Source organism: Eumetopias jubatus, unplaced genomic scaffold (genome assembly GCF_037043125.1).
Source record: "Eumetopias jubatus isolate StellerSeaLion01/CBP00866 unplaced genomic scaffold, mEumJub1_p1.0 scaffold_3, whole genome shotgun sequence".
Taxonomy (NCBI): domain Eukaryota; kingdom Metazoa; phylum Chordata; class Mammalia; order Carnivora; family Otariidae; genus Eumetopias; species Eumetopias jubatus.
In genome coordinates, this window is record NW_028274809.1 from 15,324,487 (window position 1) to 15,340,946 (window position 16,460).

A 16,460-nucleotide genomic window follows, 5' to 3' on the forward strand; every position below is an offset into this window, starting at 1 on the left:
GCGGGAGAAGAACAGAATTTTATCTCCTGGGCTTTTTGATTTGTTACAAGACCCCAAACCCTACTTGACTGATGGGTACTAGGGAGATAGACGCAGCAATTTAGAGATTTCAGAGTTGAGGTTGGGGGGTGGGGGGAATGCCCAAAAGGGACTCTGAAGAGTCTCATTCACTCAGAACACTCGGATTGGCTCAGCAGCCAAGATGGCTGGGAGCCTTCGGGCTGGCAGCGATTTCAGGGTTAGTTTTGGAGGCCCCCTGGCTCCGCCGACCTGCGGCGGCTGCCTTGAGGGCATCTTCAGCAGCGTGTTCTGGACACCCAAGCGTCGCGACATTTCAGCCTTGTTCCCGAGTCTCATTAGGACAGAGCCAGGGGATGAGTATAATGAATGCATAATGTGCAAATTGCTTCCGCCGTGCGCCTCGGTGCAGGGCTGCGCGGGGAGCTGATGATTAAACCGTGAACCTGGCCTCCGGCGGCGGCGACAACGCACGCCTGGAATGAGGTGTTCGCTTCCATTCAGATCTGCTGCCGATCCGCCCGAGCCTCGGCCCCAGGGGACCATGACTCACGTCTTATTCCCTGTAGCCGCGTGTGTTTTGACTTTCAATTTCATCCGTCTGACGCCACGCCCGGGCTGAAGTCAAGACAGCTTGTGGCAGAAGCAGCTTTTCAGAAGAAACTCCACCTCCGCCGGCTGGAGGCTGGAGAGCGGAACTTGCTTCCAGCAGTTACGCAAACACTTGTCTCCTTCCTCATTCCAGTTGCGGGGAGGTTGCAAACGACTTGCCTTGCAGGGGCATCCTGAAATCCATTCTAATCACATTGGAATAAAGGAAATTATCTTTTAGCTTGCTTACAGTTTCAAAATTCAGATATGGCTAGTCCGGTTTCAGTGAATTCCCAGGGACTGGGAGGTGAATAATAATCAGGCAGTACATCTGCTGAGTGCCTCAAACTTTCCAGAACATTTCTACAACTATTACATAATTGGACACTGGCAGCAACTCTCTTAACGCCCTTATCCCAGATAACATCACCGTCATTTGGCAAATTAAGAAACAGGGGCTCAGAAAGGTTGAGTAATTTCCCTGAGGTGACACAGCCAGGCAGGAGCCCAGTATTGTACCTCCCCCCATAAATAACTGCTGCCTGTTGAATTTGCTCTGGGGCAAGTTTTACTGAGGAAGTAAAATGTCTTTAAAACTTAAATGATTTTTTTTTTTTTTTTTTGCTTAGTGAATATAGCATTTTTGGACATGGGAAGAAGAAGGAGATGTGACTTATATAACCAATAGTTCTGGACCCCAAAATGAGGATTAAGTCCCACTCAAGGTTGAACTACAATGTAACACAAAATATCTAAAAAATCAGTCATTTGAAGAATTTTCTTATCTTTAAGCATTATCTGTACTACTATTTTCTTAATATTTTTTCTATATTGAGTCTTTTGTTAAGCCTAAATAAAAGGAGTTTGTATCACTGCCTCAACTTAAAAATTTTATCACCTACATAAATAGGCAACCCAAACCATAAATTCAATAAAAATATGAAGATGTTAATAAATTTCTGTTTAGATCCTGCAGCCTATAGAAAGCTCTGAGCCTAAGGCCAAAAAGAGAAGATTTTCAAGTGTCAGAAAAGTATTAAAAACATACTAGCCCCAAGATGAAAATTTCATCTTTATGTACCTGGGAGAATTGTACAAGGAAGAAATTTCAAACTGTGTAATTCAATTTTACTTTTGTCCTGTCTGTGCCTGACATCAAATCACTTCCAGTGATGCATTCTATACTTTAGGAGACATAGATGCCTCTGATTAACTCTTTTGATAATGGGAGCCTCTTGGGGAAAGCAGAACAAATCCTCATTACCAACTTGTCTCACCAATGACTGTAATTCAAGTTATAGTAATATTTAAACCAGTTGATCTCAATATTTGTATCAGTCAGTTTGAGCAAGGTTCTATGTAGTAACAAACAATCCCCCCAAATCAACTGTTTAAAACAACTTTATTTCTTACTCACTCTGCATGCCACTGAAAGGTTTGGTAGGCAACACTCCACATTGCAGTCAGTCACTCAGGGACCAGGCTGTGTGGGCAGCCACTGTCTCAAACCTTGTCTGCCATTGTGGTGAAGGAAAGTGAACTCTGATATGTCCACCTAAGCTCATAGGCTAGAACCCAATCATGAGTCCAAGAAATGTAATTATGTTGTATTCCCAGAAAAGGGAGAATTAGAAATACTTAGTGAATAGTACTAAGAGTTACAACAAAATTTTAAGATTACATACTCACTTGAGCATCTGTTTATAGCTCTGGAGCTGTCTGATAAAAAGCATGCTGTAATATACACATAAACATTTGCATTCAATTTCATGGGATTCAGTGGACCTCAGGTTAAAAATCTAATGGTCTAATAAATGGAGTAACTGCATTCAGGGGCTAGGGATTGATCAAGGAAGGCCCCCCTGAGGAGACAAATCAACTAAATTTTGCTTTTAAAGAATCACAATGGTGTAGAAAAGAGGTAGACCATTTTCTGGGCAAGAAGAATGATGTGGCTGAAGATGGACCTGATGAGAATAAGTATAGCTGCTGGTAAAGAGGTTTATATAATTAAAGTTGAAAATCCAAGAAGTTGGGACTGGAACGTATGGGAGAGCATTAAGAAAAAAAAAATCAGTGAAAGATCTTGAACTATGTATGGAAAGTCAATCCAGTTGGTTCCAGTTGAACAGAGGAGCCTCATAATGGAAAAATGTTGAAAGATAATTTGCTATTGTATTTCTAAGGATCAGACCCCCATGGTTTATATTTAGTAGACAATTAATATAAATTTACTGTGATTTTTTTTTTTTAATCCAACACTCCAGTCATTCAAGCAACAGTGTTTTCTGAGTGGTGGCTCAGAATAAAAGCAGAAATTATTTCCCTTCAGTTGCTAACTTCCTGGCGGAAAAAGACACATGAGAAAGATTAGTGATAAACACTGGATAGGGAAGGGATTCTGAGAAAGACCAAAACATAAGGGGGCATGAAGAGGCTGTGAAAATGGACAAATAAGAAAGGAGCAACCTGAATGATTAGCAATAGTTAGGGAAGGAGGGGTGGGTGAGGGAATGCAGGAATGAGCTGAGATTATCATTCCATGGTTGGAACGGAGGGCCAGGGATTATAATTGATCATGTGAGGACATTGAGAAGGAGGTAAGAGATTGGGAGGGAATGGGGTCAGCTCGGATCTTGATATGCTTATTTTTAAGGTTGGTTTGGATGGCTTTTGCGTACAGAGTGAAAGAAACAAAACAAGATCCCTGACCTCATGTCCTCAAAGAGATTATGGTCTACCGGGAATAGAATAATCTAAGAATCTCACAAATAAATGCTACATTACAACTGCAATATGTATTAACCAGGAGAGATATGTGGTCCATGAGAGAATATTCTGGAGAGAATTTGCTATGTCAGGGAAGTCAGAGAAGGTTCTCCAGAGGAAATGTAACTGAGCTTCCTTGGAAGTAAGAGGTTCAAAGGGAAAAGCAGGCAATGCAGGGTTGCGGAGATTTTCTAGGCAGAGGGACTGGGATGAATGTCAGTTCTGAGTTAGATGCTGTTTGGAGTTTTGAATTAAGACAAAGAATGTGCTTTGGGGGTGGGGACCAGAACCATGACTCATGAAGAAAATTCAGTAGAGCTATTTCACTTAGGAAAAACAGAGTGGGGGCAGAGACATGATTCTGTTCATAGGAAGAGGATTGAGACCAGCTCCACAGAGTCCGAAGTTCTGAACTGGGATCCATAGTGAAGCCTACAAGAGGTCAGACTTCAGATCACTACAAGGGAAAAACCCAAAATTTAAGAATAAAGCTGTCCAAAGATGGAATAACACGTGGCATTAGAAAATAATGAGTTGCTTGTCATTGGAGGTATTTGATTTAAGTATAGGCTGGAAGGCTGTTTGTTAGAGATATGACGGAAAGAGTAGATGACATTTTACGTACCTTTCCAGTCATGATAATCTATGAACTAGTTTGGACTCAGATAAACTCATCTGTATTTATTCAAGAATCAATTTAAAATGAAGTCTTTTTAGGTGGAGAAAGAGATATTCTTTACAAATGCCAGCAGCATTTCCATAATGGGAATAAATAATGGACTAGCGAGCAAGTCTCTAGAAAAACTGTAAAAAAAGGTCAGATATATTTACATTTAAATTTGGTTTTATGTTTAATGAACAGTTCTGTTATGAGAAAAATTTAAAGATGTGAGAAAAGGAAAAATTAGTGTTTCATTATGCCGTCTAAGAAAGGCATGGAAATACCATATCTTTTGATAAAGATAGAGAATCAAATTTACTATAGTGTTGCTCTGACTTGTTTTAACTAATCAAATTTTTAGTATTCTTCTTTATCCCAGATGTGATGTATGAAATGGCCCTGGAATCACTGCTTCCAGTTCTAAGCCCCTTGGACAGCAATCCAGGGAGTATTTCATTTCCCCATATTTAAAGCTGCTGAGGCAACTTCTCCAAATACTCACAAAGGACCAGTGGTACAGATGTATTTCATTTTGTTAATATTTGCTTGTGGGACTCTAAGGACTTTAGAGTTATTAAGGAACCTTTAAAAGGGGCTGGTTAAAGCAAAACTGTAAATTCATTAGCCATTTTTCTCTTTGTTATTTTTTACTTCATTTTTTCCCCCACATTCCCCATTGTCAGAGTTCTTATCTCTATTTTACAATCTTTGTTCTGGCCTTTGAAAATTCTTAGGGTCCACCTTATAGCTCTTTTCTCAGGCTTGCTTTCTTTCTTTTTAAAGATTGATTTATTTATTTTAGAGAGAGAGAGAGCACAAGCAGGAGGGGCAGGGGGAGAGGGAGAAAGAATCTCAAGCAGACTCCCTGCTAAGCAGGGAGCCCAATGTGGGGTTTGATCTCATGACCTTGAGATCACAATCTGAACGAAAACCAAGAGTTGGATGCTTAACCGACTGCTCCCCTGCCCCCAGGCTTGCTTTCTTATGCTGTAACTCTCTGTCAATCAAAACATAGCATCTGTTAGAATCACCTAGAGGGGTCATAGGACCTCGATCACTAGGATCCATCCCCAAAGTTTCTGATTCAGTAGATCTGAGTGGGATCTGAGAATTTGCATTGTTATTTTCCAGGTGATGCTGATGTTGCTGATCTGGAACCACACTGAGAATCACTGCTTTAACAGATGCTTTAAATCACCCTACCTGTAGCATGTCCTCCTTTCTTCAGTGTCAAAGTAATAGATGATTTGATTTATGTGTTAATTCCCAGACTCTATACCAAAAGTTCAAAAAAAAGAAAAAAAAAAAAAAGCCTGAGATGTAGAATACAGTCTCAGTGGCTTTCTTTGGGGGAGGAGATTTTAGGTTGGGTAGCCTTTTCTCAGCTCCTGACTTCATATTACACATGTGAATACCCTACCTCCAGAAGTGATACACTCATTTTATCAAAATAGCACTCTAAAATCCCAAAAAAGGCTAAGTGAACTGTGAAAGTCATCTGGTGAATCAGTGGGAATCCTGAAAACAAAATGCTAAACTTGACCATGAAGATGGTAAGTTTTGACCTTGAAGACTCTCTTACATCTCCTTGGGCTTCTGTTTAAAAGGAGGTATAGAAATGCATAGTTGGGAGATTTCCAAACAGAAAATATCCCTGTTAAAATGTTTGTATGTATATACTCAAAATGTTGATTCACAAAACAATTATGCCAGGAGAATCTGAAAGATTGAGACATTCAGTATTGTTTTAAACAAAGTAATTAACTTCTAGCACACAAACTTCTTTCCCCAAATCCATTGAGGAAGCAGATGCTCAAACATGCATGGTATTAGATTACAGGAGTGGTACTTTCTTTTCCTCCAAGCACCAGATGGTTCTAGAATCCAAAGGCAATGGAAAAGAAAGCCTAAATTTATTTAAGTGGCTCTCATTGAGTTTATGAGAAAGATCGTATTTTAGTACCTAGTAGGCAAATGTAAAAATAATTTCAAAGTCAAATCCCATTTCACAAAGGAAAAAGGCACAGTGTCCAAGGATTAAAAGGGGCCTTAAATGTTACCTAATTTATCTAGGGCCACTAGCAATGTGGTACTTTGATAAGAAGAAGAAAGAGAAGAGGAGGAGGGGAAGGAGGAAGAAGAAGAAGAAGAACAAAACCCTCCCCCCAAAACAAAGAATAAACAAATACTAGAGCTATAAATGGCTCATTTTTCTTATGTACAATCTCAAATTTTAACTCAAATACTAGGAAAAATGTTATACAAAATAAGGGAAAGAGTAGAAAAATAGAGTGAAAGAAAATTTTCCTTAAAAAAATCTATCCATAATTTGTTAGCAGTGCCTGAAGCTCACATACAAAGGTTGTTCATTTGCCTAAGGACACTGAGACGACAAAACATTCCAAGATGGAGCTTTGACAGTAGAAATGAGGACATGTTAACTCAACTGAACACAACATCGTTTTGGCCAGCCATTGTGGCAAGGCAATGGGGTAGGTGTGAGGGTACAGTGGTAGAAAACAGAGTTCCTGCCTCTTAGAATCAGTGAATTTTGTCTGAGGAACTAGGTAGTTACAGTATTAAATGTACCCAGTTCCTGATTTATGTGTTCTCTGAAAGCAGTTTGGCAGCCTCTGCCTTTGCAAGGGAAGTAGTAAAACATTTCATTCTTCTATGATTGGGAGTTTAAAAAAAAGTCATGACAGGAACATTTATTAATAAAGAAAGTATACTACAACTAAAAGAAAGAAGTTTAAATAAAATTTGGAAGCAGTGCATCCGGGAGGCAAAGAGTAAACAAGGAGTATAAGGAAGGAAAAGTAAGCAGAAGAGAAGGGAGGCAGACGTGAGGAATGAGCAATGAGAAGTAGCCCAGGCCTTTAGGGGTGGGGGAAGACACTGCAGACCACCCTTTGCCCCTGGCAAATGCTGGAGGACCTCAGGTCATACATACTGCAGACTGGACTCCTCCATGGGTGTTATCTTCCAAGGGACAGAAGAATGAAGGAGTTAAGAGACGGGGGAGAAGGAGATGAGAGAAAGGAAAAAGAAAACACATTGGCTTCTGAATCTTAATTGCTTTCATATAAATTGAAACAAAATGGGAAATGTAATGGCGTGGAAGAGAGATACATTTCAAACTGAGGTATTACTAAGATTGCTTGTACAAATGACAAAAAAATATTCAAAGTCTGGTCTAAATGAAATATGAAATTGAATAACAAAGAATGAAATGACTAAGATTTAAGAAAATCTGATCATAAAAACAAATTAGTCCATTCTAATTACTTAGATTTGAATTGTGAATGATTGGCTTGATCTCAACAGCACATGTTGAGGATTCAAGCTAATTTAGTAAAAACTATTATCATACACAGTACATAATTATTTTGAAAATGTTCAAGATATAGAGCTTTGTTTCTAAGAGGCAATGATAGTTGGTAATTTGGACCTAACAGAAAATTAAAATTTTGTAAGGAACATTTAAAATGATTTTATCTCAGGCTTAGTAATAAAAAGATTTATAGGTTATCTATAATATACATGCTCTAAAAGATTTTACATCAACAAAAATGCTGCCTTCTCTCTTTATATTACATTTTAACTTCTTCAAATGGATTTCTATTTCAGAAAATAGTTTCCTTTAGAACAAATAACTACTGGCAAAAACAATTAATGATTTCTAGAGCTATATTAAATATAACTCATTGAAAAATCTATAGAACACAGGCTGCTGGTGAGTAGAATTTTCCAAATTCAGTAATTACTCTCTTGTTTGGAAGACATTATAATATGCCACATAGCAATATTAAAGTGATCTAATGTCAACTCTTGTTTTCCATTTTTGCTGTCCCAGATAGGAGTCTGGGCCTAGGCCATCTGGACAGTGACCAAGAAAAGCAATTGGGACAACCCCTGAGGATCTTTGTCAAAGTGACTACATTCTAGACTTGGATCTTTAATGGTTGGATCCATGCCATACTCATTTCTCTATTCCTATAACCCAGCAGAGTTATGGAAATGCCTTTGGAAAGAATTAGGTTCAAATCATACCTCTACCAGTTATGAGTGAGGAACCAGTGACTGACTTATTTATTTCTGAATTTCGGTTTTGTCCTCTGCAAAATGGAGATAAAAATAACTATCTGTTGTAGTTACATGAGGATTAAATTAGATTGTAGAAATTCCAACTACAGTGCTTGGAAAATAATGGAACTCAATAAATGATATGTATTTATCTTTGTATCCTACAGTAGGCAGGAATTCACTTACCCACATATGGCTCATTACTCTACCCACACCTGTAGCTGATGCAGCCAGTCCATCCCAGCAGCTGCCTTCTGACATCTCAATTGGAGTTTTTGAATGACGTTTTGTGTGGATTTTGGATGATTAACCTCAGGAAAGAGATTGACTTTGGGGCCTTAGAAGAACTATAGCTTTTGGCCCTTGTTAAAAAAGTTCAATTCCTGAACTAGCCTAGTCAAGAGTGTCTTCACTGAGAGCTATTGAGACCTATGTTGAACCAACCCTTCAAGATTGCACTTGCAGAATTTTCTGGGGCAGTATTGATACTGGTTAGTTCAACTGGCCACACAGAACTACTAGAAAACAAATTAGGTCAAACTCAGAGTGGCTTAAATATTTATCAAGGTTAAAGAAAATGTTATTATGTATATAAAGCTAACAAAAATAGCAGCAAAAGAGCTGACATCATTGAGATAGTGGTTGAGAAATGGGATTTTCAACTTTTTCTCTTTAACCTAGCACTTGACGTTGCTCTAAAAACTCATTATGAAGCATAAAAATATTAGATGAATTGGCCATAGGGTTAAATCTGAAACTATGAGTTCCAAGTCAATTCACAGATGATGGTGGTCTGGTCATTTGGAAAAATCAAATATTTTCAATAGGAGAGCAGGGAAAGAAGGAAGGGAGGAGGGAAAAATCAAGGGTCATTTTCCCTAAGATTGTTTTTTCCCTAATATTTTAAACTATTCCTATTTCCTTGAGGATTTCAAGAGTACTGTGGTTTACCTAACATAGCTAGAAATCATTTTAATAAAACCTGATAATGAGCTATCTTAGCAAAGGCTTCTTTTCCCAGGAGGCTTTTTTCCCTTGAATTTGTAGATGGAACCAAATGGCTCTCCACAGTGCTTCCCAAACACTTCTGGCTAACCTCTTTCTTAGTGCTTTCCAGTTTATAACAAAATAATCTGTTTGTCTGTCATCCCCACTAGACTAAAGGATCCTCAAAAGTATATACAGAGAGCCATATATATATAGTCATATACATATGATGTCATAAAAAGCTTTCATACATATATATATGATATCATATATAGACTAACATACATATATAATTCATCTTTGTATCTGGCACTTAGTAGGCATTGCAACTTATTGAATGGACAAATCAGTAGCTGATTATTCATTTAACCTAGATATAAAGGGATCTCTTATACAGCAAGATTCTTTTCATACTTAAAGTATATTTCAAAACATAGTTTCTAGAAAACACATCTTTAATAAAATAGGTAAAAATTTATACATATGAATTATTAAAATAAATAATCATGTTATCTGGCAAAGCAGAGCACTGGTCATGAATTACAAATCTGAGAGGTTGGGATTTAGCTACTATCTTATGCCCTGGATTAGTCACATTTATGAAAAGTATTCAATTCATCTGATTCCATAGGAAAAGAAAAATATTTATAGCTACTTCCTCTCAATTACAGATGAATACCCATTACATACGTGTCACATTTTTCTCTAACAGTAAAAGAATCCATTTTTTATTTAATGGAAGTATTTTCATTAACATTCAACCTCTAAGCCTCCTTTTTTGAGACAGATATTGCAAAAGATACCAACAGATTCATATAGAATTATCAACTAGTAGACCTGAAATCTTAGAAATACCTGCTTCAAAATTATATTGAAGCTCTAGAGCAAAATTCCAACTCATTAGAGCCTTAAAGTTTATTCTCATACAAAAAAAGAGAAAACTTTCTTTTTTATTCAAATAAATGGAGTTTAAAAACAATTTTGCTTCTGGTCATGATATTAAATATGACTTTTCATATTAATAATGTGCCTTCCATTCCTCTTGGAGTATACAAGGGAACGGTAATGTAATTTCTTTGTGGGCAATGTAGAAAAAAAAGTCCTTGTGTGTAAAACTTTTTTATAACGACAAAAACAACAGCAACAGGAAACACTTATCACAAGATATTAGAACATAGATAAGATTATATTTCAATTAGCCATGTCTGTCTGACAGATTTCTTTATTTCTAAGGGAAATTGTGCAGAGCATTTTATTTCAAGCCTCAAAAATTTTGATGAAAGAAAAAAGAAAACTGCAATTTTTGCCACGAAAAGACAGGTGGCGTAAGCATGCAGCATTTTTTTTTCCCCTCAAATATATAAAGTGATTATTTTCTCTTGGGTTCTTTGAAAAAACTCGCTTGTGCTCGGGTTTGTGGCTGAGCCCGGTGACGTCAGTGTGGCAGTGCGGAGTCAGGCGCAGCGGCTCTCTATAAGCCGAGGAGCTGTCCGGGTGCTGAAACGGCCCGAGCAGCTCACCCGGCGCTCTGGGAGGAACATGCTGTGGACCTCCTCTCCCATATAAAAAGGAGGTAAGACTGCTTTTCTCTTTGATTTACTGGAAAGTTCTAAATTGCGTGTTCTTTCCTTAATTCCTAGCTGAGAAGAAAAAGACCGTTTGGCAACCTTATATCTATAGAATAACTGAATAGCAACCTGCTGCTCTTCAATCAATGTAAGGACACTATATATGTACATATGGAATTGAATCTATGATTTATAGATGCTGTTGGATATTTATAACCATGATGCTATTTGGATAACCATATGTAAGAAGTGTGAAAAAGTTAAGGATTTTAGGGTCAATACCCATATTAATGTAAAGTTAACTAAGCCTGATTATTTTCTTTCCTTAATGTATTGTTTCTTCTCTTAAAAACTAGATACAAAGCCAGAGATATACTTTATATGTTTAATATTCTTAGCAGTATGTTTCCAATCATTCAAAGGCTGTTAAACACATTAGTCATAGAGGCAACCAATTTTGGAACTAGTTCTTTTTTTCTTTGACATTTACCTTACAAGAGCTCAAAATTAATAAGCTATATAAAATTATTTTCTGAACTGATATACTCTGAAAGGGCTTACATTATTATCTCCTAGTTTTAGTCCCAGGAAAGTAAGATTAGAATTATCCTGAGTACAGTTTTTTTCTTTTATTCAGAGTGCAATATTATCTTGGGTTATAGGTTAGATATGACTATGAATTGCAGAGAGTTGTTAATTTTGAATTACCATGAGGAAAACCTTCATAACTGTGTAAGATATTATTATTATGTTTTGATTGAAAGAGGTTGTACAATCTTTTGCTGGACATTTTTAATGGGACACATTTCTTTTTTCTGTATCTTAACTAGTGGAATTGCTCAAATTAGATTAAATATATCCTGTATTTGTCAATGTTCCAGTCTAAATTTCAATAGAAAAGACATTTTTAGCTTATGAAGCACTAGTTCAAATTGTACATAGAATATTAGAGCTGTTGAAACCTTTTTCAGTATATTGAAGAACTGCTACCTGGGAAAGAAATCCCTTGAGTCTTACTCAAAGGCAGTAACTATGTCATCCAAACTGAAACCTTATATATGACCAAAGAATAGCATATGTTAGGCTGTGGTTTAAATACCTGCATTAAATATTCTGCCCCAATTCCACAGCAAAACCCATCTATAAGATAATGATTTTAAAGACAAACACATAACTCATATGTTAAGAATACCCCAGGATAATGGTTTTGAAGGCAATAAGTTCATTAAGATTCTTAAAATTACTATTTCACATGCCAATGTTGAAAATAGATAATCAAAGCTAAATTCATAATATAGAGAAGAAATTATAACGTACTTCTATTTAAATCTAAGAATCTATGAATTAAATTTCTTATAGTAAACATTAATTCATAGTAAATATTTCAGAAATTTTCTCTGACATGCCTTTAAAGATTTTTTCTTTCAGTAAATTAAGTAGTCTGATTAATGGGAATCATTTTAATAATTATATGCATTTATGCTAAAGAAATTTCTATAACTACAACCACTGTTAAGTTCTAAAAACTGAAAGCATTACTTAAATACCAAATGATGAAAAATGATATTTTCTACAGTTGATATCTAAGCTAACAGAATATTGTACCCACAAAACTTAGCTTGTATGTCACAAAATCATGATGCAAATAAGATATCATGAACAAATTTGTGAGCTTTCCTCACATTTATTTGCAAAAAAATTGCAAATATTAAAATAGTTTTTCAGTGTTAGCAGTGCTGAATGTAAAACATGTAAAAAAATAATCCCCTTGCTAATTCATATGTGAGATAATAAGACATTGGAGGGAAAAAATGAATGAAGATTTTTAAGTAGGAAGAATTCAACATATCGTCTGTGTTTATCTAAATTGGGAGTTACATAGTGGTTATTTTAAGATTTTCTAACAGTATGAGTCATTTAAGATTTCACAGGTCCACACCAAAATAGACACAGACATAAGTCAAGCTGAATCTGAACACTCACAGGTTCAGAAATAGACTGGTTAAGAAAACTTATGTTCTCTCTGTAGCATCTGTTATTATTTACTATGCATTCTTGAAGGCTGATGAAAAATATAACCATGATTGCATTTTGCAAGACAGTCACAAATAAAATGATTAGAAGAAATATGGAGCACAAATATTTTAAAAGTTTACTTTTTCAGTATGTTTATACAGAAAGAAACTTCACTAGGTTAGCCTACTAGCTGGGACCAGAGAATGTTCTGGAGGTTATTAAGGTATAGAACCTTTAAAATTGTCAGTTGGGTTTGGTGTCAGAGTGAGAACAAGTTATTTCTGAAAAATGTAGGTAAATAGGACTCATCCACAAGGCAATTCAGTATGATTGACATTAAGATGCTGTATTACTTCATCGTATGTAATGTCACTGCTGTAGTGTTTCTACAAAAAATTAGATGGACAATTCAGGAACTTAACCACATGATTTTTTATACAACCTTAAGGAAATCATTTAATGTGTGGTGTGTGTGTGTGTGTGTGTGTGTGTGTGTGTGTGTGTGTGCATGCATGTTTTAAATTAAGCCAACTAATTTTTTTTACCAGTGTTTTCAATAGGAATGTTATACAAGAGAACTAAAAATCAGCTTGGAAATTTTTTATTAAACAGACAATGCATACAAAAAAAACTAACTACATGTTTTGCAAATTAAAAAATAAAATTTTAGAAACCTCATATCAGTATTTTTGTTATTATTTTAACAAAGTGAATGTCATGAAAACTTGATGAAATTGGGTAACAATTTTGCTGGATTCCTGTAGTTAGGTTGTGAGGGTTATATAGGAAATATGTACGGCTTTTAAAAAGAGTCATCCCAAGTTTAATGTGAAATAATCTCTGCTGTCTGTTTTCCTTCAATGATCAGTTACTTGTTTTGCTATAGTGTCTTCTAGTTTTTCATTTCTATTAACTCATATTTTCTATGCTTTAAGGACATCTTTCAAACATGGCAGAAGCTAAGACTCACCGGCTTGGAACAGCCCTGTCTCTCATCCCTTTAATTTTCCTCATCTCTGGGGATGAAGCAGCTTCATTTCAGCGAAACCAGCTGCTTCAGAAGGAACCAGACCTCAGACTGGAAAATGTCCAAAAGTTTCCCAGTCCTGAAATGATCAGAGCTTTAGAATACATAGAAAAACTCCGACAACAAGCTCACAAAGAAGAAAACAGCCCAGACTACAATCCCTACCAAGGAGTCTCTGTTCCCCTTCAGAAAAAAGAAAATGGTGATGAAAGTCACCTGCCAGAAAGTACAAGGGATTCCCTGAGTGAAGATGAATGGATGAGGATAATACTTGAAGCTTTGAGACAGGCTGAAAATGAGCCTCTGTCTGCACCAAAAGAAAAGCTCTATGCCTTGAATTCAGAAAAGAACTTTCCAATGGACATGCCTGATGATTACGAGGCTCAACAGTGGCCAGAAAGGAAGCTCAAGCACATACGACTCCCTCCTATGTATGAAGAGAATTCCAGGGACAACCCCTTTAAACGCACAAATGAAATAGTAGAAGAACAATATACTCCTCAAAGTCTTGCCACACTAGAATCTGTGTTCCAAGAGCTGGGGAAACTGACGGGACCAAACAACCAGAAGCGTGAGAGAGTTGATGAGGAGCAAAAACTTTACACAGATGATGAAGATGACATCTACAAGGCCAATAACATTGCCTATGAAGATGTGGTTGGGGGAGAAGACTGGAACCCAGTAGAAGAAAAGATAGAGAGTCAAACCCAGGAAGAGGTAAGAGACAGCAAAGAGAATGCAGAAAAAAATGAACAAATCAATGATGAAGTGAAGCGTTCAGGACAGCTGGGCCTCCAAGATGAAGATCTCCGGAAAGAGGGTAAAGATCAATTCTCAGATGATGTCTCCAAAGTAATTGCATATCTGAAAAGGTTAGTGAATGCTGCAGGCAGTGGAAGGTCACAGAATGGGCAGAACGGGGAAAGAGCAACCAGGCTTTTTGAGAAACCACTTGATTCGCAGTCTATTTATCAGCTGATTGAAATCTCAAGGAATTTACAGATACCCCCTGAAGACTTAATTGACATGCTGAAAACTGGAGAGAAGCCAAATGGATCAGTGGAACCAGAGCAGGAGGTTGAACTTCCCGTTGACCTAGATGACATCTCAGAGGTTGACGTAGACCATCCAGACCTGTTCCAAAATAAAATGCTCTCCAAGAATGGCTACTCCAAAACACCTGGCCGTGCTATGGCAGAGGCCCTACCAGATGGCCTCACTGTTGAGGACATTTTAAATCTTTTAGGGATGGAGAGTGCAGCAAACCAAAAGCCTCCATATTTTTCTGGTCAGTATAACCGAGAGAAAGTTCTGCCAAGACTCCCCTATGGTCCTGGAAGATCTAGAGCAAACCAGCTTCCCAAAGGTGCCTGGGCACCAGATGTGGAGAACAGGCAAATGGCATATGAAAACCTGAATGACAAGGATCAAGAATTAGGAGAATACTTGGCCAGGATGCTAATGAAATACCCTGAGATCATGAATTCAAACCAGGTGAAGCGAGTTCCAAGTCAAGTCTCATCTGAAGATAACCTACAAGATGAGGACCATATCGAGCAGGCCATCAAAGAGCATTTGAATCAAGGCAGCTCTCAGGAGACTGACAAACTGGCCTCGGTAAGCAAAAGGCTCCCTGTGGCACCACCAAAGAATGACGATACCCCAAACAGACAGTACTTGGATGAAGATCTGTTAATGAAAGTGCTGGAATACCTCAACCAAGAAAAGGCAGAAAAGGGAAGGGAGCATATTGCTAAGAGAGCAATGGAAAATATGTAAGAGTTTTCATTAAATGCCCTAATTTCTCCCTCCAACCCCAAGAAAACCCCAGCATTTCTCTTTAGTGTGTTGACTTCTATCCTGTTAACACTGTAATATCCTTAAATGATGTACAGGCAGATGATTCCATTTCACTGGGGTATCTGCTTCACTTATTCTGAGCTATTCTCTTGTGTATGGATATGTGTCAATGTTATGACTTCTGGATAAAAAAATTAATCACATCCCTTATTCAAGAAAGATATCTGTGATAGTGTTTAATAGTGTATTTAATGGCTGTGGCATTGTTGATGCTCACATATGATAAAGAGTGTCCTATAATTCTCTTGAAAGTTTTTAATATTTATTGAATTATTTTGTTACTGTCTATAGTGTTTTGTGAAGTTCTGGAGCAAAAAAAAATAAAGCATTATAAATATATAGTTTTATTCATAAGGCCTTTTCTATTGTGTGTTTAATTGTTGATTAATAAATGTTATTTCTTGACAACTGTGGACTATTCATTCTGGAAAGCCAGAGACAATGACTATGGAGCCCAAAGAGAAAATTCTTATCTTCCACAGTCAACCCAGGTAAGAAATAATTGTAAATATATTATTATGCTATGTGCTTAGAATGTAACATCTTCTAATAGCCCACTGCTTAACACTTGCTTATGGCTTTTCTCACATATATGATTTATGGAATAAGACTTTTATTGTCATAGTTATACCTTGCACCTTTGATTTATAAATAAATAAATACATTTAAGTCTTCCATACCCATAACTAGCTTTGGAAAAAAAAAAAAGCTGCGTTCAGGGCAATCAGAAATAACTACAGACTTGGAAGTAACCTACCTATTTCCAGATCACCCTGGTCCTCAGAAGACAAGGCTGATGCCCCTTTTGTATGATTTGAGAGGGGCTAAGGACCCTCAGACTGTCAGGTAAGTGAATGAGCACAGGCACAGTGGAAAA

The 16,460-nt window shown here is 37.0% G+C and overlaps 1 protein-coding gene across 1 annotated transcript; it reads left to right on the forward strand.

Annotated features, from left to right (window-relative positions):
• Window positions 1-13,645: 13,645 nt before the first annotated feature.
• Window positions 13,646-15,516, forward strand: SCG2 (secretogranin II). Its single transcript, XM_028105349.2, has one exon. The coding sequence runs from the start codon at window positions 13,646-13,648 to the stop codon at window positions 15,500-15,502; it is 1,857 nt and encodes a 618-aa protein (XP_027961150.1). The 3' UTR covers window positions 15,503-15,516.
• The last annotated feature ends 944 nt before the right edge of the window (window positions 15,517-16,460 follow it).

Excerpts from the sequence above, each read along its gene's own strand:
- SCG2 (XM_028105349.2), top strand. The coding sequence starts at position 13,646 with ATGGCAGAAGCTAAGACTCACCGGCTTGGAACAGCCCTGTCTCTCATC.